General features: G+C 46.3%; 1 protein-coding gene across 6 annotated transcripts in view; it reads left to right on the forward strand.

Annotated features, from left to right (window-relative positions):
• Positions 1–23,930, forward strand: part of LOC140106026 (uncharacterized) — a 582,332-nt gene extending 558,402 nt beyond the window's left edge. For 4 of the 6 annotated variants that reach the window (XM_072130192.1, XM_072130193.1, XM_072130191.1 and 1 more), the window contains exons 4-7: positions 11,869–11,983; positions 14,428–14,522; positions 17,848–17,956; positions 20,397–23,930. In XM_072130192.1, the coding sequence (XP_071986293.1) occupies positions 11,869–11,983; positions 14,428–14,522; positions 17,848–17,956; positions 20,397–21,643 (1,566 nt within the window). In that variant the 3' untranslated portion in view covers positions 21,644–23,930. Of the gene's footprint in view, positions 1–1,754; positions 1,834–3,316; positions 3,476–11,868; positions 11,984–14,427; positions 14,523–17,847; positions 17,957–20,396 lie in introns of all 6 variants that reach the window. The other 2 variants (XM_072130195.1, XM_072130187.1) reach the window with 2 other exon arrangements.
• Positions 23,931–26,730: the final 2,800 nt, after the last annotated feature.

Below are 26,730 nucleotides of genomic sequence, written 5' to 3' on the forward strand. Positions count from 1 at the left end.
GATTCCGAAGATGTCCGAGGCTTTCACCCCCTGGTCCAGCAGCATTTTCTTGCAGAACACTTCCTTGGTCATGTCCGGCACCCTTCCGTCTACCTCCTTCAGTCGCAGCGCCACCGTGTCCCTCATGTAGGGCGGGAGCTTGGGGGGCTCCTGGCTGGTCTGCTTAGCCGCTGGAGGCTGCTGCTCAGAGGAGGAGGCTTCAGGGGTAGAAGCAGCCGCTGGGGCCTGGGGCTCCTCTTCCATCCTTTCTTCCTGGGTGTGCTTGCTTTTCTTCTGTTTCTTTGTTCCGGTGGCTTTGCTTGAAGAGGCCATGGCTTCTTTCAGGCTTGCTCCGGAGGTGTGAAGAACTTCCAGGGAGGCTTGCTTTGCTCGGCTTCTAAGAAGGGTGCGGAGCTATGCAAATCTTCCCAGCAGAGTTTCTTCTCGAGGCGCTTGTTCTTCTCCGGTTCTCTTCAGGTGAATCTAGATCTAAGCGAGTGCTTGCTCTGTGTTCTTAAAAGAACAACACTGCGCTTAATCTGCAGAAATCCTCCAGTCTTCAAGGCGAAAGATTTTTGCGTTTTGAAGAAGAACCAGAGTTGGTGACTGTAGACAGCGCTGTTTCCACCTGGTTTTGCCTCGTCAGTACAGTGTAGGGAACTGGATTGGCTGAGTGAGAGGCTGCTGACTAGGGTCAGACAGTAGGTGTTCTCCTTATGGAGAGATTGAAATTCATGATCCAAATTCATTGTATCTGGTGGCAAACTTCAGTCTAATACCCTGGCACTGGTGTATATGGCTTGTAGGGCTTCAGATTCCTCTCCCTATTATATGTACAGCACAGGAACCAAACTGGGCGCTTTGGATGGCCGCACGCCCTCTAGAAGACTTGAGCCTGAAATGAATTGTGACAGAACTGGAGCTTATAGGGTCAGTGTTACCACATTATTATAAGACCAGTATTTCCCAGCTCAGTAAAGCTATAAGGTCTTTGTTCCACTACTATATGGCACTGTTATTAGTGGGTGTATCCTGGGAAAGGAACAATTTGTGCGACCAAAGTTGGTGGACTCCGCGAACTGCAGTGAAGGTAACGAGAAACAGATGAACAATAAACCTTCTGAAATAAGTGTGTATGAGTTTTAATTCATAAACTTTGACTTTGACACATTTACTAAGGGGCCGCAGACGCGAATCCATCAGGGTTTTCCCGAATATTTCCGATTTGCCCGGGTTTTTGGCGCACAAGATCGGATTGGATTGTGGCGCATCGGCGCCGGCTTTCATGCGACAGAAATCAGGTGCGTGGCCGCCGGACAACCCGACGGATTCGTAAAAACCGTGGAATTTTAAAAGCAAAGTGTGTCTTAAAATGACATGCACCGGGAAGAAGATGGTGAACTCCGGTGGACCTCAGCGCAGAAGCGACACCTGCGGGAAGTTGGACGCACGTGCTTGCTGAATCACCGGAAGACCCGAATCCTTGTCGGAGAACGTGCCGCTGGATTGGGACAGAACCGGGTAAGTAAATGAGCCCCACTGTATTGGAGCGCAAGAATCGGCACATCAACCGCACTGGGTGCTGGTACCACTTCTGTATGTAACATCTACATATACTGTATATAGATTTGCATATATTGGATGGCTAGATTTAATTGATGGCTTGGTGTGATATGTGGAGCCACTTACAAAATGAATGTCATTCACTTCCTTATGTGCCTGGCTCTCCTGACCCCTTCCAAAATAATGGGTCTTTACCAAATTGTTCTCCTTAGGATGGACAAGGACAGAAAACTGACGGCTGAGAGAATATTAAACCTCGCCCTAGAGATCATCTACCTGATAACTGGAGAGGTGAGAACTTCCGCACATGAAATCACATGTTACTCTTAAAGGGGTCGGCGACTTTTCAATCTTTTCCATTAAACATATTTCTGCATGTATATCACCTGTGTCTTTCCGTGCTGCCCTCTGCTTATATACACAACTTCATGTCTCTGTGCCTGTCCTCATGGCGTCACTCACTGTGTCTCACAGACCGTCTCAAATGACAGACACAAGAAGAGGGGAGGGGCAGGGAGCAGGATGAGTCATAACTCTCCTGCTACAGCTCCTACCATTCATCAGAGCTCAGGCATGTAAACAAAGATCCAGAGAGTTTGCAGATAGCACTAGAGTAAGTAGCAGGACTGTTGCCTCAGTTGATGAACATTCCGGGTTTATTATTAACCCTTCACGCTCTGTGACGGATCTATCCGCCACGGAGCTGTGAAGGGTGTATGAAGAGGGCTCACGGGCTAAGCCCTCTTCATACAGAGATGGGCTCTGCTGTATATTGCGACCCGCGGTCGGTTGTATTGCAGTATATGGTAGGAACGATCTGACCACCTAGGGTTAATGTACCCTAGATGGTCTAAGAAATAGTGAAAAAAAAAGGTTAAAAAATGTAAAAAAAAAAGAATAAAATATTAAAAGTTCAAATCTCCCCCCTTTCCCTAGAACTGATATAAATCATATTAAACAGTAAAAATCACCGACACATCAGGTATCGCCGCGTCCCAAGATGCCCTATCTATCAAAATATAAAAACGGTTATTGACGGCGGTGACCTCCGAGACGGGAAATGGCGCCCCAAATGTCCGAAACGCGGCTTTTACACCTTATTACATGACATAAAAAATGTAATAAAAAATTATCATAATGTCGCACAGTCCTCAAAATGAGAGCAACGAAAACATCAACTGATTTCGCAAAAAATGACCCCTCCCCAAGCTCCGTACCCCAAAGTATGAAAAAGTTATTAGCGTCAGAAGATGGCAAATTTTTTTTTCCATTTTTGTACACATTTGTTTAATTTTTGAAAATGTATTAAAACGCAATAAAACCTACATAATTTTGGTATCACCGCAATCGCACCGAACCAAAAAATAAAGTAGGCGTGTTATTTGGAGCGCAGAGTGGAAGTCGTAAAAACTGAGCCCACAAGAACGTGATGCACACGTGGGTTTTTTTTTCTCAATTTTTCCACATTTGGAATTTTTTTCCGGCTTCCCAGTACATGGCATGGAATAATAAATAACATCACTGGAAAGTAAAATTTGTTACGCACAAAATAAGCCTCAAGCAGCTCTGTACATGGAAAAATTAAAAAGTTATGGATTTTTGAAGATGGAGAGTGAGAAATGAGCGGAAAAAACCCTGCGTCCTTAAGGGGTTAAGGAAGTAAAGGCACATGGGCAACTCCTGTAGACGAGTGGCCAACCCCTTTAATAAAGCAAGGTCATAACTGGAAATGTGTATGAAAAGTATAAAGTGACGTAAATGTCTCCATATCCAGGATTACATGGTAGTGAAGAAGGTCCCCGAGGAGGGGGCAGGATGGAGCAGGAACCAGGATCCTATCACATTGTCTTCACCGCACTCACTGATACATGAGCGGAACCGGGAGATCTTGGACCTCACCAACAAGATCACCGCGCTGCTGCTGACTGGAGAGGTGAGGGGTGCCGGGAGGGAGGTTTCTGGATATATATTGTTGCTTTGTATAAGGATATGCACTATATATGGTGCTAGTGATGGCGCCAAGAAGGCAGGACAGTGTGTCCTTTATACGTTATAACGATATAAAACAATGATATATTCATGATATCTAATAGTAGTTTAACCCCTTATCACCGGCGCTTGTTTTTAGCTCAATGACCAGACTCGATTTTTAGAATCTGACATGTGTTATAACTTCGGAACGCTGTAACATATCCAGGTGATTTTGAGATTTTTTAGTGACACAGTGGGTCACATTTACTTACCCGGTCCAGTCGCAATCCTGGGTCTGCCAGGATTCACTAAGGTCCGTGCGCCCGATATCCACCAGGTGTCGCTGCTGCGCCGAGGTCCGGCTGAGTTCACCTTCTTCATCCAGGTGCATGTAAGTGCCGATCTTGTGACACAAATTCTTTTTTAAATTCCGCGTTTTTTCCGAATCCGTCAGGTTGTCCCAACGAAAGTGCGGCATTCGGACCCTTCGTAAATGAGCCCCATTGTACTTCATGTTAGTTGCTAAATTTAAATAATAAGTTTTGCGTTTCGTTCTGAAAAAAAGTTTAAATTTGGCCAAAGTTCGTAAAAATTCTTCATTTTTTCAAGTTTGAAATGTTCTGCTTTCCAGACAGGAAGTAAAACTACCCAAAAAGCTTGATAAGTAACATTTCCGGATTGTCTGCTTCATGTTGCGATGATATTTTATGCTTCCTCTCCTTTTTCTCGGATGTTATGAGGCGCAGAACTTTCTCATTTTCGTGAAAATCGTTAAAACTCACATTTTGAGGGACAACTCTGCTTCCAAGTGACTTTGAAAAGCCTAAATAATAGTAAAACGCCATAAATTACCCCACTATATAAACTACACCCCTCAACGTATGTAAAACAACTTCTGTTTAGTCTATTGACCCTTTAAGTTTTTCAAATGGGTTAGAACAAAATGGAAGTGCGATCTAGAAACTTTAGAATTTTTTGGGGAAATACTCTATATACTCGAGTATAAGCCGACCCAAGTATAAGCCGAGGCCCCTAATTTTACCACAAAAACCTGGGAAAACCTATTGACTCGAGTATAAGCCGAGGGTGGGAAAGGCATTGGTCACAGCCTCTCCATTATATAGCCTGCCAGACCCTGCCCCATAGTATATAGCCAGCACCTTCCCCCCAGTATGTAGCCTGCCAGCCCATATCCCCTAGTATATAGCCAGCACCTGCCCCCCAGTATATAGCCAGCAGCAGGGGAAGCCGGAAAGGTGAGTTTTGATATTTTTTTTACTCAAGTATAAGCCGAGTTTGGGTTTTCAGCACATTATTTTGTGCTGAAAAACTAGGCTTATACTCGAGTATATATGGTACATTCATTTAGGCCAAAACTGACAATTTCATAATAAATAAAGTGATGAAACGCTCTGCAACGTTTGATGCCCAAGTTCTCCCAAGTGTAACGACACCACATATGTGGTGGTAAACTGCTGTACAGGTACAAGGATCAAAGCAGCGCCATTCACAGCAGATTTGTATTGTCACATTGTACAGGCTATAAATTTAATATTTTTTTGGTAATGGGAACATATGAGGCTTGTTATTTGGAGGTGAGATACAATGTATAGATAATTAATTTTAGGGGTCTTGAACAAGACTTGGGCTTGAACAAGTGGTCATCCGATCACTTGTTCAAGCCTTTACACTGCAATACACTTGTATTGCAGTGTACAGTGTACATGCTCACTTACTTACAGCCCGGTCCTGCCAGGAGGTGGAACCCGGCGTGAAGAGGAGCCGGCAGCCTCTGAGCACTCGCTGGACCCCGGGGCTGCGGCAGAAGGGATCGGATCCCCCGGTAAGCTCACCAGGGGGTTCAGAGCCACGGAGGACATACTTACACGGCGTGGTTATGCTTGACCATGGCGTGAAAGGGGTTAAACGCACGGGATCCTAGACCGTTTGTAGAATTTGTCAAAGTTTATGTTGAGCTTTTTACCACCACAGATGTTTTATGGAAAGTATTTACATTGTGTGAGAAAGTAAGAGGTATTGTGTGGGAAAACCGCTATCTGTCCTACAGGCAGATGAAATACATGTGGTAAAAGCCCTGGGTTTGTCTGCAGTAACCCAAGGGTTAATGCAGACATGATAAGCAGGAATAGTCTGTTTTGTCTGTGTTGGCCTAGCTAACACAGACACATTTGTAATGTCCGTACTGGGCCTGCTTATTATGGAGTAGGGGTAGGCTGGTAGTGGGACTCCTACTCCACCCGGGCTTCGGTCCTGGGCTTTTGTATAGCCCACAGGTGCGGGTCACAGGCCTCGTTAGGGTCTGATTTAGAGGCCCTACCTGGAGAGCTGAAAGCGAGATTGCATTCTCACAGCAAAGGTAACTGAGGGTCTCCTGTCTTGCTGCTGGCCAAGAGCGTGTGCCAGGCAGCCTGGTACCCGGATAGCTAGGGTCCGACAATTGTATTAGACAGCGCCTAGCCGGGCAGGAATTACTTTTGTAATGTTTTTGCATGTGCCTAAACCAAGGCTGAATTTGTGTTCTGTTTTGCAAGTGTGAATAAACACTTAAGTTGGACTTTTAAACCTGCGTGTGTCACTGCTTCCTGCACTGCTACCTGTCAACTACCAGAGCAATTCCCCACACATGGTGGAGGATGCGGGCATAGTGCAGTGAAGTATACACTAGTGCATGTCCTGGACAGCACTGAAGCTGCATGCCACGGCCATGGAGGAGTTAATCAAGCAGCTTGTCCAGTCCAACGTGCAGCAGCAAGAGACAAACAGATTGCTGCTCCAGCAGGTAACAGCCCTGACCGCTGCTCAGCAAAGGACTGTCCCAGCAATGACGGTGAAGGACGCCAGGAAAGAGGTCCGCAAAGCTATGACCAAGATGACCGCCGAGGATGATGTGGAGGCCTATCTGACAGGCTTTGAGAGGGTGGCCACCCGAGAGAGGTTGCCACAGCAGCACTGGGCAGAGGTGTTGGCCCCCTTCCTCGTCGCTGATCCCCAGCAGGCATACTACGACCTGAGCGAGGAGTATGCCCGGGACTACTCCAAGGTAAAGGCAGAGATCTTGGCCCGACTAGGAGTTGATCAGCATCTACGCGCTCAAAGAGTGAATAGCTGGAGATACCAGTGAGTGGGCCAGTCCAATTGTTCTAATTCCCAAACCGGATGGGACGTTGCGATTTTGCAACGATTTTAGAAAATTGAATGAGGTGTCTAAGTTTGATGCCTACCCCATGCCCCGGGTGGACGAGCTTATTGAGAGACTAGGGAGTGCTCGGTACTTCACCACCCTGGATCTAACTAAAGGATATTGGCAGGTACCCCTGACAGATAGGGCTAAAGAAAAGACAGCCTTTGTTACCCCTGAGGGCCTTTTTCACTATGTTGTGTTACCATTTGGGCTTCATGGGGCCCCCGCTACCTTTCAACGGTTAATGGACATAGTGTTAAAGCCGCATAGGAGATACGCCTCAGCCTATCTAGATGACATTATCATCTACAGCCAAGACTGGGCGAGTCACTTGGCCAAGGTACAGGCCGTAGTGAACTCGCTAAGGGCAGCGGGCCTGACTGCAAACCCCAAGAAGTGTGCGCTGGGAATGGAGGAGACACACTATTTGGGGTATGTGATTGGTCGAGGTATAATTAAACCTCAGGTCAACAAGATTGACGCTATACAGGGTTGGCCTCAACCAGTGAGCACGAAACAAGTCAGGGCGTTCCTGGGCATTGTCGGGTACTACAGACGGTTTATACCAAACTTTGCCACCGTGTCCGCTCCCTTGACAGACCTGCTGAAGGGTAAAAGGCCTGTCATGGTGCGGTGGAATGAACAAGCAGAAGGGGCTTTTCAGGCCTTGAAGTCTGCATTGTGTGGATCTCCCGTCCTCATTACGCCAAACTTCAAGAGAGAGTTTATTATGCAGACGGATGCATCAGATGTAGGGCTGGGAGCTGTCCTGTCTCAGGAGGTGAATGGAGAAGAACATCCCATTACCTACCTGAGCAGGAAGCTCACGCCAGCAGAGAAAAATTACAGTATCGTAGAGAAGGAATGTCTGGCGATAAAGTGGGCATTAGAGTCCCTACGGTACTACTTGCTGGGACGACGGTTCCGTCTAATAACTGACCACTCTCCTCTCACGTGGATGAGTAGAACTAAGGAGAAGAATGCCAGGGTCACTAGGTGGTTCTTGTCCCTCCAAAATTTCAGCTTTACGGTGGAGCACAGAGCCGGGAAGCTACAGGGCAATGCGGATGCCTTGTCCCGAACGCATTGCTTAATGTCAGGAGTTCGCCCCGGTGGGTCTGAACTGAGGGGGAGGGTATGTGAGAAAGTAAGAGGTATTGTGTGGGAAAACCGCTATCTGTCCTACAGGCAGATGAAATACATGTGGTAAAAGCCCTGGGTTTGTCTGCAGTAACCCAAGGGTTAATGCAGACATGATAAGCAGGAATAGTCTGTTTTGTCTGTGTTGGCCTAGCTAACACAGACACATTTGTAATGTCCGTACTGGGCCTGCTTATTATGGAGTAGGGGTAGGCTGGTAGTGGGACTCCTACTCCACCCGGGCTTCGGTCCTGGGCTTTTGTATAGCCCACAGGTGCGGGTCACAGGCCTCGTTAGGGCTTGATTTAGTCTGCAGGCCAGAAGCAGTAGGAGAGGCCCTACCTGGAGAGCTGAAAGCGAGATTGCATTCTCACAGCAAAGGTAACTGAGGGTCTCCTGTCTTGCTGCTGGCCAAGAGCGTGTGCCAGGCAGCCTGGTACCCGGATAGCTAGGGTCCGACAATTGTATTAGACAGCGCCTAGCCGGGCAGGAATTACTTTTGTAATGTTTTTGCATGTGCCTAAACCAAGGCTGAATTTGTGTTCTGTTTTGCAAGTGTGAATAAACACTTAAGTTGGACTTTTAAACCTGCGTGTGTCACTGCTTCCTGCACTGCTACCTGTCAACTACCAGAGCAATTCCCCACACATGGTGGAGGATGCGGGCATAGTGCAGTGAAGTATACACTAGTGCATGTCCTGGACAGCACTGAAGCTGCAAGCCACAGCCATGGAGGAGTTAATCAAGCAGCTTGTCCAGTCCAACGTGCAGCAGCAAGAGACAAACAGATTGCTGCTCCAGCAGGTAACAGCCCTGACCGCTGCTCAGCAAAGGACTGTCCCAGCAATGACGGTGAAGGACGCCAGGAAAGAGGTCCGCAAAGCTATGACCAAGATGACCGCCGAGGATGATGTGGAGGCCTATCTGACAGGCTTTGAGAGGGTGGCCACCCGAGAGAGGTTGCCACAGCAGCACTGGGCAGAGGTGTTGGCCCCCTTCCTCGTCGCTGATCCCCAGCAGGCATACTACGACCTGAGCGAGGAGTATGCCCGGGACTACTCCAAGGTAAAGGCAGAGATCTTGGCCCGACTAGGAGTTGATCAGCATCTACGCGCTCAAAGAGTGAATAGCTGGAGATACCAGTGAGTGGGCCAGTCCAATTGTTCTAATTCCCAAACCGGATGGGACGTTGCGATTTTGCAACGATTTTAGAAAATTGAATGAGGTGTCTAAGTTTGATGCCTACCCCATGCCCCGGGTGGACGAGCTTATTGAGAGACTAGGGAGTGCTCGGTACTTCACCACCCTGGATCTAACTAAAGGATATTGGCAGGTACCCCTGACAGATAGGGATAAAGAAAAGACAGCCTTTGTTACCCCTGAGGGCCTTTTTCACTATGTTGTGTTACCATTTGGGCTTCATGGGGCCCCCGCTACCTTTCAACGGTTAATGGACATAGTGTTAAAGCCGCATAGGAGATACGCCTCAGCCTATCTAGATGACATTATCATCTACAGCCAAGACTGGGCGAGTCACTTGGCCAAGGTACAGGCCGTAGTGAACTCGCTAAGGGCAGCGGGCCTGACTGCAAACCCCAAGAAGTGTGCGCTGGGAATGGAGGAGACACACTATTTGGGGTATGTGATTGGTCGAGGTATAATTAAACCTCAGGTCAACAAGATTGACGCTATACAGGGTTGGCCTCAACCAGTGAGCACGAAACAAGTCAGGGCGTTCCTGGGCATTGTCGGGTACTACAGACGGTTTATACCAAACTTTGCCACCGTGTCCGCTCCCTTGACAGACCTGCTGAAGGGTAAAAGGCCTGTCATGGTGCGGTGGAATGAACAAGCAGAAGGTGCTTTTCAGGCATTGAAGTCTGCATTGTGTGGATCTCCCGTCCTCATTACGCCAAACTTCAAGAGAGAGTTTATTATGCAGACGGATGCATCAGATGTAGGGCTGGGAGCTGTCCTGTCTCAGGAGGTGAATGGAGAAGAACATCCCATTACCTACCTGAGCAGGAAGCTCACGCCAGCAGAGAAAAATTACAGTATCGTAGAGAAGGAATGTCTGGCGATAAAGTGGGCATTAGAGTCCCTACGGTACTACTTGCTGGGACGACGGTTCCGTCTAATAACTGACCACTCTCCTCTCACGTGGATGAGTAGAACTAAGGAGAAGAATGCCAGGGTCACTAGGTGGTTCTTGTCCCTCCAAAATTTCAGCTTTACGGTGGAGCACAGAGCCGGGAAGCTACAGGGCAATGCGGATGCCTTGTCCCGAACGCATTGCTTAATGTCAGGAGTTCGCCCCGGTGGGTCTGAACTGAGGGGGAGGGTATGTGAGAAAGTAAGAGGTATTGTGTGGGAAAACCGCTATCTGTCCTACAGGCAGATGAAATACATGTGGTAAAAGCCCTGGGTTTGTCTGCAGTAACCCAAGGGTTAATGCAGACATGATAAGCAGGAATAGTCTGTTTTGTCTGTGTTGGCCTAGCTAACACAGACACATTTGTAATGTCCGTACTGGGCCTGCTTATTATGGAGTAGGGGTAGGCTGGTAGTGGGACTCCTACTCCACCCGGGCTTCGGTCCTGGGCTTTTGTATAGCCCACAGGTGCGGGTCACAGGCCTCGTTAGGGCTTGATTTAGTCTGCAGGCCAGAAGCAGTAGGAGAGGCCCTACCTGGAGAGCTGAAAGCGAGATTGCATTCTCACAGCAAAGGTAACTGAGGGTCTCCTGTCTTGCTGCTGGCCAAGAGCGTGTGCCAGGCAGCCTGGTACCCGGATAGCTAGGGTCCGACAATTGTATTAGACAGCGCCTAGCCGGGCAGGAATTACTTTTGTAATGTTTTTGCATGTGCCTAAACCAAGGCTGAATTTGTGTTCTGTTTTGCAAGTGTGAATAAACACTTAAGTTGGACTTTTAAACCTGCGTGTGTCACTGCTTCCTGCACTGCTACCTGTCAACTACCAGAGCAATTCCCCACAATTGTCTCATGTAAGTGAAAATCTTTTTCCATTAAAACCTTGTTTGGTCCCTAAATTTTTAGAAGGGATTTAAGAAGTAAATGCACCCTATAGTTCGATGGTGGCGAACCTATGGCACTCTGAGCCCTTTCTGTGGGCACCCGGGCCATCGCCCCAGCACACCAGACCGGACTCAAAGAATCGTCCTGCAGTTCCAAGCAACATAAAAGATGTCTGACTTCGCTACTTGGGACTGTAGGAAGAGGGAGAATTAGACAGGGTTGGATTAATTTTTGGAGGACCCCTCGCTGGCCCCGCGTTTTTCTGTGTGTGCAGAGGGACACTGGAAAGAAGCTAAAATGATGAAAATTTTCCATCTTTCTACTGTGTTGCTGTCCTCAGGAGGCCAATATGATTGAAAGTTGTTGAACAGGGAGCAATGAGTTACTGCTTCAATTTTTGGTTGGCACCACGCGATAAATAAGGGTTTTGTGTTGCAGTTTGGGCACTCTGCCTCTAAAAGGTTCGCCATCACTGCTATAGTTTGTTACCCAGATTCTCCTAGTGCAGTAATATCCCACACGTGATCACAAACTGCTGTAGGGGGGGGGCACTGCAGGGCTCAGAAGGGAAGGAGCGACTATTGTCTTTTGGAGAGGAGATTTTGCAGTAACAGATCTCAGGTTCTATGTTGCATTGACTGAGGTCCTAAGATTACATTTTTTGTCCGCCTCTGGGACTGATCAGTGGCAGTGGATTAGAACGGTCCTTCATAGCACATGCTTAGCAGGACCCAGCAGGTACTCGGACAAAGCAGCCCAGGGGTCCTTCATTGGACCCCAGGGTTGTCGTGGAGACGATCCGGCCCCCGTAACTTGTGCGGAGGTAATCGTAATTTGTGCTATCTTAGAGATTCCATATTAGTAGTATATAGAAGTCATAAAAATAATAGCATTAAGACACCACCAAATTATCAGGCATATTCAGGATTACTATAGACGGCTAATTTTCCCCACTGAGTTTTTATTTTTTGTTTGTCAGGTTCCTATAAGGTGTCAGGATGTCTCCATCTATTTCTCCGTGGAGGAGTGGGACTACATAGAAGGACACAAGGATCTGTATGAGGATATGTTTCTGGAAAATTACCTCTATACAGGTAAGAGTGGACGATATCATCCATCACCATAGAAAGAAACTGCATTACCAAACTGGAGACACTGGAGTGATGAGAGAAGTGTCAATGATCCCATAATGATAACATTTCTGACCAGTTGGGCACCATTTATTATGAATACAAAAGAACAGCGATAGGGATCATAGGAGCAGGAGGACATTAGAGAGAAGTTATGTGACCTACAGAGCCAGAGACGTAGACAGTTAAGGAATAAGCTGGGAATTGGCTTCAACAGCTCATATTCCTAACTATGGGGCTTATTTACTATATGTCCCGTTTGTGTCGCAATCACGCTGTCTTTCACACAACACAAATTGGTGGACGGGCCGTCAGGCGATCGACGGATTCGGACTAAGTGCAGGATTTAACATTTAAATTTGTGTCGCAAGCCAAGCACCTACATGCACCGGGAAGAAGAAGGTGAACTCCAGCGGACCTGAGCGGGGAAGCGACACATGCAGGATATCAGGCGCAGGATCTTAGTGACTCCCTGCACAGCGCATTATACACGGACAATGCACTTACATGCACCAGGAAGAAGAAGGTGAACTCCGGCGGACCTGAGCGGGGAAGCGACACATGCAGAATATCGGGGCACGATCTTAGTGACTCCCCGCACAGCACATTATACACGGACAATGCACTTACATGCACCAGGAAGAAGAAGGTGAACTCCAGGGACCTGAGCGGGGAAGCGACACATGCAGGATATCGGGCGCACGATCTTAGTGACTCCCCGCACAGCGCATTATACACGGACAATGCGCTTACATGCACCAAGAAGAAGGTGAACTCCGGGGACCTGAGCGGGGAAGCGACACATGCAGGATATCAGGTGCACGATCTTAGTGACTCCCCGCACAGTGCATTATACACGGACAATGCACTTACATGCACCAGGAAGAAGAAGGTGAACTCCGGGGACCTGAGCGGTGAAGTGACACATGCAGGATATCGGACGCAGGATCTTAGTGACTCCCCGCACAGCGCATTATACACGGACAATGCACTTACATGCACCAGGAAGAAGAAGGTGAACTCCAGCGGACCTGAGCGGGGAAGCGACACATGCAGGATATCGGGCGCAGGATCTTAGTGACTCCCCGCACAGCACATTATACAGGGACAATGCACTTACATGCACCAGGAAGAAGAAGGTGAACTCCGGGGACCTGAGCGGGGAAGCGACACATGCAGGATATCGGGTGCACGATCTTAGTGACTCCCCGCACAGCGCATTATACACGGAGAGTGCACTTACATGCACCAGGAAGAAGAAGGTGAACTCCGGGGACCTGAGCGGGGAAGCGACACATGCAGGATATCGGGGCACGATCTTAGTGGTTCCCCGCACAGCGCATTATACACGGAGAGTGCACTTACATGCACCAGGAAGAAGAAGGTGAACTCCGGGGACCTGAGCGGGGAAGCGACACATGCAGGATATCGGGCGCACGATCTTAGTGACTCCCCGCACAGCGCATTATACACGGACAATGCACTTACATGCACCAGGAAGAAGAAGGTGAACTCCGGGGACCTGAGCGGGGAAGCGACACATGCAGGATATCGGGCGCAGGATCAACGTGGATCGCAGCACAGTGCATCATGGTCGGACTGTACGGATCAGGGATCGCGACTCGGAGTGGTAAGTAAATGTGCCCCTATGTCTTTAACCCCTTGGTGCAAATCGACGTAACAGCCAGTACATGGGCCCCGCCATCTTGGCTTTGACCAACACCCCCTGGCTTGTCATAGGGGAGCAATGCCAAGTCACCATGAAAGCCTCAGGTCTTTATCAGAACTGAAGACTTGTTATTCCTGAAGATGTATTATAGTATACAATTACAAGTCACATTGTAACATATCGTGTGCAAAATCCCCATAGACTGCCATAGTGTAGTAAGGCAGGATAGATCAGACAACCTAGGGTTAAAATACCCTAGGGTGTCTGAAAAATAGTAGTCAAAAACCTAAACCTAAAAATCATCACCTTTCCCTAGAACTAATATAAAAATAAACTGTGAAACTCATAAACATGTATCGCCACATCTAACAATCTGTCAATATATAAAACGGTGAATTCTGGGGGTTAAAGGAAACCTACCATGTGATGTGATGCATTATGAAGCAAACATACCTTGAGACTGCTGTAGCTACACTGATGCAGAATCAAATCTTGGTTAATCCCTGAGCTGAGTGGTTCAGGAAGACCCGAATTCTCGTCGGAGAATGCGCCGCTGGATGGCGACAGGACCGGGTAAATAAATGACCCCCACTATCACAAATCATCTGAAATGACTGATACTCTTTAAGAACCTCCAACTACCTTTCCATTTTTATGATGTTTTAAGATTTTAGCAACTAAATTAAGTGAATGGGTCATTTATATTCTGTGACTGTGTTTTTTTTTTTTTTTTTTACAGATAAATCAATTAAGGAAGAAACACCAGAGACCTCGAGTCGTGCGTATGAGGAGGATTATACAGAGGAACATGAGAATGTGTCACAAGGTTCTCAGGTATTTCTGATATTATCAATTATCCATTGAACTAGGACCTGATGCTGCAGCCCGGACCCTGGGGGGGTTATGGAAGAAAGCGCTTTCTTCAGTTCAATCAGGTTTTGCTTCTGCGTCCCTTTTCCCAGACACTGATATGAGCAGAATACAGGCGGTCCCCTACTTAAGGACACCCGACTTACAGACAACCCATAGTTACAGACAGACCCCTCTGACCTCTGGTGACCTCTCTGGATGTTACTATAGTCCCAGACTGCAATGATCAGCTGTAAGGTGTCTGTAATGAAGCTTTATGGATAATCCTTGGTCCCATTACAGCAAAAAATGTTTAAACTCCAATTGTCACTGGGGCAAACATTTTTTTTGTCTGGATCTACAATTATAAAATATACAGTTTCGACTTACATACAAATTCAACTTAAGAACAAACCTCCAGACCCCATCTTGTAGGTAACCCGGGGACTGCCTGTATAAAAGCTTAAAGGAAATCTCCCTTTTAAATTCCATCCTGATAAACCAGGGACACTTATTCATAGATTCAGGCACCGGGACTGTGGTATCTTCTTATATTTGGGGTCTTCTTCCTTCTAAAATCTACTTTTTATAATTAAGTTAAAGTGTGTTACAAAGCTCCTCCTTGCTGTGACTTCACTGGCTGTTACACTGTCTTTCCCTCAGCACTTCCCCCTCCCTCTGCCTGATGTAACCTTACTGCAGCAGAGGAAGTTCCAGCTCCCAGTGTGAGGGGGGGGGAAGTGCTTCTTGCACACTGTAATAGGCTGAAAACAGGCTGTAAACACAGAGGGGCTCTGGTAACAACCGCAGCATAATTTTAAAAGTTGATTTTAAAAGGAAGGATGGCATGGATAACAAATACAAGTCCTGGTGCGTAGATCTATCAGTAAGTGGCTCTGGTTTATCATGATGGATTTTGATGGTCTATAACCAATCTGATATGAGTTCATAAGATCAAAATTCTGGAAAAACCATAAGGAGACCAGAAAAGGATTTAAAGAGAACCCGTCATGCAAAATAACCCACCTAAACTAAATATATTTTCATAAACTGCCATTAGAGAGCATTGCCTCTATCCCTTCATTGTCCCTCTACATGCCTGTAAACCTAAGCAATGAGGTCCTAAAGCTGTATGCAAATGACCTGTGAAATGTCCAATGAAGCATTAGCATATTCAAGCTGTCCACTCTATTCATGAGTGGGAGGCACAGCCACACCCCCAGTGCATGACTGACAGCCTGTATAATGATGTGAGGCTGTATAATGATGTGCTTCCTGGTGCTGGTGGCCACGCCCCCTGCAGCCTGTGTGTGTGTGTGTATAGGAGAGATACAGCAGCTTCAGGCTGCAGCCATGTTACAGCAGAACATGTCAGGTACATGTGTAGCTGATGTCTGTGTCTCTCACCTGTATATTAGGAGGATGCAGCATGTCAGCAGATGCAGCACACACACTGGCAATGCTTTACTATACATTACACACAGACATGAGCAGGGGGAGGAGAGGGGAGGGGTAACAGGAGTGACATCACTGCCTCTGACCATGTGACCAGCCTCATTTACATAATAAAGAATAGATGATTTTACAATGAATAATGTATGAAATAACTAGATAAAGGCTGGGATGGGATCCTTGTGAGCTGCTCCAACAGGAAGAGGTGACAGGACTAGTGGCAGAGACCTGATGACAGGTGTCCTTTAAGGACCGGGGGAATTTTTGCATATTTGTAATGTTTGCAGTGGCTCAGGGGCCATAACTTCTTACTGTTGTTTGTTACCTTAAAAAAATGTTTGTGGTGTTTGTTTCGTGACGCATAGGTAACAAATGTTAAAGAGTTTTTATTTTTTTCATTTTTAGTTTTCTAGGGGGTGGAAAAGTGGAAGACATTTGTATTTTATTATTTTTTTTTTTATTTAGCTTTTCCCTGGGCATCTATAAAAGCCCCACTTACAGGGGGAAGTGACCCAGTATGGGGGCTGATGTCTGATAAGACCCAGCAGCGCTGATTAACACTTTCAGACCCTGCGGTCACATGATTGTATTAAGTACATAGCTGTAATTGCTCAGTAATTAACTCCTTCTGCCTTCTCTCCAGGGTCTCTGGCTGCCTCTGTTCCCACTAATCACGGGAGCAGGACCTGTGAGGTCTGACTGCTGCTGCTGCTCTACTGCTTAAAGGAAACCTACCACCACGGATCTACCTGTTACTCCCCTCTATCTTTTCTAATCTTTAATCAGGGTAATATGCAAATGTTCTAAAGAGGCGGAGCCTACTCCACGCCCCAGTAGCCTCTTTGATCCTGCTACCCAGACATCTTCAGCGCGCAGGTAGATGGAGCTGTGTGCACTCGTCCGTGAAGCCAGAGTTCTGCGCATGTGCAGTAGCTCCGGCTTTGGAGCTGAGATTGCGCAGTCGCTGGCCTGTGCGCTGCGCATGTGCAGTGCTCCAGCTTCGCGGGCGAGGGCGCGCAGCTCCTTGTAGCTGTGCGCTGAAGATGTCTAGGTAGGAGGATCAAAGAGGCTACTGGGGTGTAGAGTAGCCGTGCCGTGTAGCCTCAGCTCCGCCTACTCCACGCCCCAGTAGCCTCTTTAGAAAATTTGCATATTCCCTGAGATTAGAAAGATTAGAAAAGATAGAGGGGAGTAAAGGATGAGCCCTAAAAGGACTATCCTTACATATGTAAGATGCCCCTACCCCCGGATCTACCTTAATAGGTTTCCTTTAACGCTGGCGTAGCTCTGTGCAGTTACTACAGAAGCCGCCACTGCCGCCAGCTCTATAGAACCATTGGTCACGTGATCACTGCCTCTGCAAGGGGTCACTTCCTCCTCTTATTGGGGAGTCTTATAGAGGTCCCCTCATGGAACTATTATAAGGCAAAAACCCACAAACACAAAATAATAATAAATATTTCTAAATCTTTAGAAAATCCCTCTACACTACACTATAAAAAAACATCTCCATATTTGCTCCATTTTTTCCGGGATATTCCTATAAATAGAAACTGCAATTTTTTTAAGGTAATGCACAAAGAAGGAAGTTATGTAAGTATGAAAATTCAGTAAAAAACTGGTCACTAAAGCCTTTTAAGGGTTAAGCTGTATTTTGTTTTCTGTTAAAGTATGAATGAGATGATTAAAATGGCGAAATCCTCTATTATACCCGGTTACTGGTTACTAATTTTGTTGAATCTCATGATATACATTATAGTTACTGGTCACAATGTATAATAATAATAATAATAATAATAATTCTCGTGTCTTCTTTCTTCAACGCCCCAATCCTTTGTTCTTTCTTTGGGGGAATAAGGTTGCAAATCTAAATATTATCAAAATTGAAGATGTGACGCTCGAAGAAGAGACGTTTATGGACTGTGTAAGTTCCCATGAGTGTAAGGAGGAGAAAGTTACTATAGAAGGTAAGGGATAACTATCGAAAACTGAAAATCACTTATTAAGCATAGTATAACTTGTTCTATAGGCTCCTTCATCTAGTACAATATCACAGACCAATGGTAACTTGGAAAATGAATTTGCTTTTTGTTTTTTACTCCTCAAACTTTGCACTCAAAAAAAAGTGAAAATAACAGATAATTGAAGTTTGTTTCTCTTATCTGAGGGTAAATAAAAAAATCTAGTTTTGTCCAGTGTCCGGTTCAGGAGTTGTGGACCCTCGGTACCACCACGGACGAGGACGTAAGCCGACACCTGGGAGCGGGGTCTAAGTGGTACCCGGTTTTTACCAGAGTTGGACTTGCTGCGGCGTGGCACCACCAGGTCGCTCCAGAGACGTGACCTTGTCCGCGGTGGCAGCCAAGGTGAAGTGCAGAGTTGTACAGCAGAATCGTAGCCTGGGAGAAGCAGGAGGTCAGGACAGGCGGCACGGGATCAGAGTCGAGGACATAGCTGAAGGTCAGGACAGGCAGCACGGAATCAGAGTCGAGGACATAGCGGAAGGTCAGGACAGGCAGCACGGGATCAAAGTCGAGGACAAAGGGGAAGGTCAGGACAGGCAGCACGGGATCAGAGTAGAGGACATAGCGGAAGGTCAGGACAGGCAGCACGGGATCAGAGTCGAGGACATAGCGGAAGGTCAGGACAGGTAGCACGGGATTAGAGTCGAGGACATAGAGGAAGGTCAGGACCGGTAGCACAGGAGCGAGGTCCGGAGCAGAACCGGGGTCATAATGGAAATTCAGCAATCAATCACAAGGCATAGGGACAGAGGTTTCTCTCAGGCACAAAGCACAAAGATCCGGCAGGGCATAAAGGAAGAGGCCGCCATTTATAGACCGCCAGGTGGCCAGCGCCAATTAGCAGTGTGCTGGCCCTTTAAATCTCGGACAGACGACGCACGCGCTGGATCGAGGAGACCGTCAGCTGGAAGTGTGGCGAGGTAAGTGCACCTGCTGGCGAAAGGGGGTGCACGGAGGTACACTGGTGCGCCTGCAACATCCACATCTTTGTTTGTGACCCCTAAGGTATCTCCTGGTGCACATCTCATGTAGATAAAATGTCAGCTTTCACTTTAATATAGTAAAATGATGTATGAGCAGTTCCCTGGTTCTGAAGGTTTGTTCTAAAAGGAACAAGTCAGTTACACTTAACCTACACTAACTAAACATTTCTTTGAAAACTGTGATCATACAGCAGGACAACTATCCATAAATTGTTATTTTCCATGCCTTAAAACCTTCACAGTCCATTTGTAAAGTTGACTCCCCATCTATGTATATTCATGTTCAGCCATGCTTCAAGAGTAACGTCATTTAAGATATTTTTTGATATTGTGTGTGTGTGTGGGGGGGGGGGGGGGGGTGGCAGTTGTTAATATTTTTCTAATATACTTCATTAAAAAATTCTCCTTGGGCTACATTCACATGACGTGTGCCCGCCGTACCGTAGCAGGATGGGCTCATGTTGGGGACCCGGAGCCATGGGGGCTATGCCTGCCATTATGGGTGCTGGGGGTCAACCCGGGTCTTGGTCCCTGCCGGCGCTGTGCTGCGGCGGTGGTGGACGCCATGTGATGCCGCACATAATAGCCTAAGGACCCGCCATAAAGAGGTCACCGTGAAGTGGTTGGCGGCTTATACAATTTGATCAAAATGTAACTAAGAACCTGGAGTTTGTTATATAACAGTGATGGCGAACCTTTTAGAGAGCGAGTGCCCAAACGACAGCAAAAACCCACTAATTTATTTCAAAGTGCCAACACGACAATTTAAGCAATAACTTATTGCTCACTGCTTTGTCAAAGCTTTCATCGTATTGGCATCCTGAGGACATCAATACAGTAGAAAGAGGAGAAATTCAGATTATTAATGTAGCGTCCCTCCAGGGTCCCCTGTACAAGAAGAATGCAGGGCCTGTGGCAGGAGATCGAATTATAATCCAGCTCTGTCCACAACTTCTCACTCCTCCTGCAGTCCCAGGCAGCCAAGGATGTGTTGCTTTAAAATAGTCCTCAATGTCCTGGGACTGCAGGAGGAGGCCATGTGTCCTGTCTTATGAACTCTATGCTGAGGACCTGGGTGCCCACAGAGAGGGCTCTGAGTGCCACCTCTGGCACACGTGCCATAGGTTCGCCACCACTGTTATATAATGTAGAATAGCGGCAGGAGATCATTGTGTGACGTGTGGATGTGCCGGCCAGTTCCTTTTTTCTCTCCCCTTGTTGGTCAAGACCTATTCAATACTTTATTAAAATTTCAAGGATCAGGCAGAAAGTGCATGACTTGTATGCTGTATCCTTTATGATTGATGTCCTCCATGTTTTGATCATTGATTTGTATCAGAACTTTAATAAAATGTCTACTTTTTGGTTTTATAAAACCCTTTTTTTTATATTTTCAACAGGTGGCTGCACTACAGATGTCCTGGAGACTCCGCATCATACAGTAAAATGTAACAATGTCTCCAAGGACAATGGTGAAGATCAGTCCACACTCCTTCTAACAACGATCCCATCAGTCCACAACAGTAGAGGTCGATACGCTGACCCCGCCGGTCATAAGGAGCCTTCAGGTCATCGATCACAGAAGGTTGGACACGGTACAGGAGATAAAGGGGGAAAAATATTTACCTGTTCTGAATGTGGAAAAAGTTTTAAAAGGAAATCTATTTTAACCATGCACGCGAAAATCCATAGAGACGAGCGGCCATTTTCATGTTCTGAATGTGGAAGAGGTTTTAGAAAGAAATCCAATCTTTCTAAGCACGAAATAATCCATAGAGACGAGCGGCCATTTCCATGTTCAGAATGTCCGAAAAGTTTTCGCCAAAAATCCGATCTCCTGATACATCGAAAGAGGCACACGGGGGAGAAGCCACATTCGTGTTCTGAATGTGGGAAATGTTTTGCGAGGAAATCGTGTCTCGTTGAGCATCAGAGAACTCACACGGGAGAGAAGCCATTTTCCTGTCCAGAATGTGGTAAAAGCTTTCGCCATAGGTCCGCCGCCATTAACCACCAAGCAATTCATACAGGGGAAAAGCCATTTACATGTTTAGAGTGCGGCAAATGTTTTACTAGGAAATCCTATCTCCTTGAACATCATGTAACTCACAAAAGGGAGAAGCCATTTTCCTGTTCTGAGTGTGGAAAATGCTTTACAAGGAAATCGAGTCTTTATGAACATCAGAGAATCCACACAGGAGAGACGCCATATTCATGTTCAGATTGTGAGCAGTGTTTTAGCCTGAAATATGATCTTCTTAAACATCATCTGGTCCATACAGGAGAGAAGCCATTTTCATGTTCAGAATGTAGGAAATGGTTTAGCAAAAAATCTGATCTTCTCAAACATCAGAGAACTCACACAGGGGAGAAGCCGTTTTCATGTTCAGAATGTGAGAAATTGTTTAGCCATAAGTCTGACCTTGTTAAGCATCAGAGAACTCACACAGGGGAGAAGCCATATTTATGTTCAGAATGTGGGAAATGCTTTAGAATGAAGGCCGATCTCGTTAAACATCGGGTAATCCACACAGGGGAGAAGCCATTCTCTTGTTCACAATGTGGGAAATGTTATAATCATAGATCAACTCTTGCTCAGCACAAGAAGAGAAGTCATTTCAATGTTCAGGGTGGCGCAGAAATTTGACCTCTGATATACCGTATTTTTCGGACTATAAGGCGCAAAATCCTTTGATTTTCTAAAAAATTAATGGTGCGCCTTATAATTCAGTGCGCCTTATATATGAACCATACTTACAGACAACAGCTGCCTTGTACTGTGCACAGGTCTGCCACCTGCTGGTCATTCATCCTTACAATCAGGTGCGCCTTATAGTCCAGTGCACCTTATATATGAACTGTACTTACAGACAACAGCTGCCTTGTACTGTGCACAGGTCTGCCACTTGCTGGTCATTCATCCTTATAATCAGGTGACCCTTATAGTCCAGTGCGCCTTATATATGAACCGTACTTACAGACAACAGCTGCCTTGTACTGTGCACAGGTCTGCCACCTGCTGGTCCTTCATCCATATAATCAGGTGCGCCTTATAATCCGGTGCACCTTATATATGAACCGTACTTACAGACAACACCTGCCTTGTACTGTGCACAGGTCTGCCACTTGCTGGTCATTCATCCTTATAATCAGGTGCGCCTTATAGTCCAGTGCGCCTTATATATGAACCGTACTTACAGACAACAGCTGCCTTGTACTGTGCACAGGTCTGCCACCTGCTGGTCATTCATCCTTATAATCAGGTGCGCCTTATAGTCCAGTGCGCCTTATATATGAACCGTACTTACAGACAACAGCTGCCTTGTACTGTGCACAGGTCTGCCACCTGCTGGTCATTCATCCTTATAATCAGGTGCGCCTTATAATCCGGTGCACCTTATATATGAACCGTACTTACAGACAACAGCTGCCTTGTACTGTGCACAGGTCTGCCCCCTGCTGGTCATTCATCCTTATAATCAGGTGCACCTTATAGTCCAGTGCACCTTATATATGAACCGTACTTACAGACAACAGCTGCCTTGTACTGTGCACAGGTGTGCCACTTGCTGGTCATTCATCCTTATAATCAGGTGCCCCTTATAGTCCAGTGCGCCTTATATATGAACCGTACTTACAGACAACAGCTGCCTTGTACTGTGCACAGGTCTGCCACCTGCTGGTCATTCATCCTTATAATCAGGTGCGCCTTATAGTCCAGTGCGCCTTATATATGAACCGTACTTACAGACAACAGCTACCTTGTACTGTGCACAGGTCTGCCACCTGCTGGTCATTCATCCTTATAATCAGGTGCGCCTTATAGTCCAGTGCGCCTTATATATGATCCGTACTTACAGACAACAGCTGCCTTGTACTGTGCACAGGTCTGCCCCCTGCTGGTCATTCATCCTTATAATCAGGTGCGCCTTATAGTCCAGTGCGCCTTATATATGAACTGTACTTACAGACAACAGCTGCCTTGTACTGTGCACAGGTCTGCCACCTGCTGGTCATTCATCCTTATTATTAGGTGCACCTAGACGTTTTAGCAGGCATTTATTGAAGGTGCGCCTTATAGTCTGGAAAAATACGGTAGTATTGTGTGAAAATAAATTGGATTAATTGTTATAGACAGAATTGACATCTGTATAACTAAATCTTTTAAAGGAAACCTACAATCAGGAATCCATTACTTTCTAATCTAAACTTTTCGGCAGAGGCTTTCTGTGCTACTCCACGCCCCGTAGCCTCTGCAGTCCCTCCTACCTGGATGCCCTCAGCACACACCCTGGCACTTCTGCGTCCCGAGCTCTTTTGGATGCTGCACATGCGCAGTAGCTCTGGCTTCAGAGAGCACACGCAAAGCTGCATGCCTGTTGGTCGTGAGCCAGAGCCCCTGCGCATGCGCAGAGCTCCGAAGCATCCAGGACCACAGCAATAGCGTCAGGAGTGCGCCAAGGCGTGCAGGTAGGAGGGATCGCAGAGGCTACTGGGGTGTGGAGTAGCAGTTGTTCCAACGGCCCAGAGAGGCTACTACACCCCCCCCAGTAGACACTGGCGAAAATTTGCATATTAGCTAGATAAAGTGTAGCTTAGTTTAAAAAGTATTAGGGAAAATTAGATTAGGGTTTAGAAGGTCACTAGGTATTTGCCTCCATAGGTAGATTGCTGATGATAGGTTTGGCTAAATTGAACAGCACAATAGAGACTGAGCTCCTCTATAAACCGATAAACCGCCCCTCTGCGCTCCCGTGTCCCGCGCCGCCGCCCATATTGTTTATTTGTTGTTTATTTACAGGGCATGGCAGCTCCGACCTACCAACAATGCCAGGTTGCCGGAAGTTGCCGAAGCTGAGCTGCCGTGCCGCTGTAAACGAACATGGACATGGCAGCGATGGACGACGGCACTGGACACGGAAGCATCAAGGGACTTTAACCCCACCAGTAAAGTTTTAATTATCTCGGACAATCCCTTTAACATTTAATTGAATTCATTTTCCATATAAATACATTTCTTCAATTTGATGTTATTAAAGTAAAATTGACCCTTTATGAAGATGTTGTTCCTTAAAAACAAGTTTGTTTGTCCTTGGATACGACCACTCCTGCTGGAGGGATTGAACGTTTATTCATATGAAATGGCCGGGAGTTACTACATATCCCACCTTCGTCCTGGCACCTCAATAGCTTCTGTGTGGCCATGGATAATATCATTTCTAAGGGACAACGTGGCTACATTTATGGGGAAGGTTTTTTTATTTTTTTTTACATCCAATTGAAGAAATGCTGGTAAATGCGAGATGAATTCAATTAATGAAATAGATTTTCCCTTCTGGACATTCAGATTTTCCTTTTTTTTTTCTTTTCCTAGAGTTTCTGCGTTGATAATTAATAGGATGTGAAAGGAGGGTTTTTTACGTCACAATTACAAGCCACCAGACTGATTAAACTCATAACATACAAACGGCTTTAAATGGGGGTATTCCCATCTGGGCAGTCACATTTAATGTAATTCATTTGCCATATGTAAACATTTCTTCAATTGGATGTTATTAAAAAAAAATTTTTCCTGTGTGAAGATAATTTTTCATAAATGTGCCTAAGAAGCTTCCACAGATACGACCACCCCGCACTCCGACAGCAGTGGCCAGACATGCGCTATTGAGCCCTGCCTGACCTCCTGGATCCAGCGATCATTACCGTGGGACCTGCAGTAACTCCCGGACATTTCGCGAACAAAAACCTTTTGTTTCTTTGTGCAATCACCCAGCAGAGGTGGTCGTATCCAAGGATACAGTCTGGTTTTTGTCTTAAAGGGGACATCTTAACAGATTTCCACCATTGAGCTTAGTGTTGCCACAGAAGTCCCATTCAGCTTTTATTATAAAAATCCAAAATTTATATCTTTTTATTAAATTAATTTTTAAAAAAGCTCCCTGCCGGCAGCCTCCCCGAGTCACGAGGGGCGTGTTTATTCTTCTCCTTCTTCATCTCCTTCAGCTTCTCCTCCCGCAGAAATCTCTCTACATCGAGTCACAGTTGGAGTCGGTGCCAGTTCTGTCCAGTTTTTGGGTCTGTTGTGTGGGTCTCTTTACATCAGTGTATTTTCTCTGCTTCTTCTGTTCAGACCGGGACGTGGGCTCTTCTGCTTCGGGGCGACAACTCAAGCTTGTGTGCGGTGGTGATGTCCTGGTGTGCCAATGTATGCCACCCTTCAAAATGTGCTGAAAAACCTCACCTTGGGTTATATTCGAGTCAAGTAAAAAAACAAACAACTTACTCACCTTCCCTCACCCCCGCCCCCGCCCCACCACCACCGGCAGGTCCTCTTCTATACATCGATGCTCCAGAATCTGCTCTGTGTCCCTGCTCATTCCGACGCAGGCATCATGACGTCATAATGCTTGCGACGGACAGTGCCGGGACACGGAGCTGATGCCGAAAGTATCAATGTATAGAAGAGGACCTGCTGGGGGGGGGGGGGCGCTGCAGGCTATATGCTGGGGGGGGGGGGCTGCAGGCTATATGCTGGGGGGGAAAGGGGCTGCAGGCTATATACAGGCAGTCCCCGGGTTACGTACAAGATAGGGACCGGAGGTTTGTTCTTAAGTTGAATTTGTATGTAAGTCGAAACTGTATATTTTAGAATTGTAGATCTAGACAATTTGGCCCCAGTGACAATTGGAGTTTAAACATTTTTTGCTGTAATTGGACCAAGGATTATGAATAAAGCTTCATTACAGACACCTTACAGTTGATCATTGTAGTCTGGGACTATAGTAACATCCAGAGAGGTCAGAGGGGGCAGAGGAGTCCGTCTGTAACTAGGGGTCATCTGTAAGTCGGGCGTCCTTAAGTAGGGGACCGCCTGTACTGGGGGTCAGGGGCAAGCAAGCTATATGCTGGGAGGCTGACCAATGCATTTCCCACCCTCGGAGTCAATAGGTTTTCCCATTTTTTTGTGTTAAAATTGGGGTCTCTGATTATACTCGGGTATATATGGTACATATTAGAGAGGGTGAAAAGATGACATGATGCCTGCTTGGGATGCAGGGCAAAAAATGCACAAATATACCCAGAGGCACTTCCTCCAACTGTGGCTGGACCACTTTGAAGAAATCATTTTCCGGACATTTCAGACAGAACAAATTCAAGAGAAGTGTTTTTTCCCCGTAGCGCCCCCCGCAGTCCTAAAAATATAAGCATCATAAGTCGCAAAAAATGGCACCACCCAAAGCTCCGTACACCGAAGTATGAAAAAGTTATTAGCGCCAGAAGATGGCAAAATGAAGAAATTTTTTTTTTTTTTTTTTACAGGTTTTAATTTTTGGAAATGTATGAAAACATTATAAAACCTATACAAATTTGTTATCCTCGTGATCGTATTGACCCAATGAATGAAGTAGACCTGTCATTTGGGGCGCACAGTTAAAGACGTAAAGTCCAAGCCCACAAATATGTTTTTTCACCATTTTCACTGCATTTAGAATTTTTTTTCCCGCTTCCCAGTACATGATATTATATACCATCACTATGAAGTGCAATTTGTTACGCAGAAAACAAGCCCATACAGAGCTCTTTACATGGAAAAATAAAAAAGTTATAGATTTTTTGAATGTAGGGAGTGAAAAATAAAGACGCAAAAACGAAAAAGGGCCACGTTTCTAGGGTGTTAAAGGGGTTGACCGCTCTTTTATATAAGTTTCCCCATGCAATTTTACTGCCTTGATG

This window comes from Engystomops pustulosus, chromosome 11 (genome assembly GCF_040894005.1).
Source record: "Engystomops pustulosus chromosome 11, aEngPut4.maternal, whole genome shotgun sequence".
Lineage (NCBI taxonomy): Eukaryota > Metazoa > Chordata > Amphibia > Anura > Leptodactylidae > Engystomops > Engystomops pustulosus.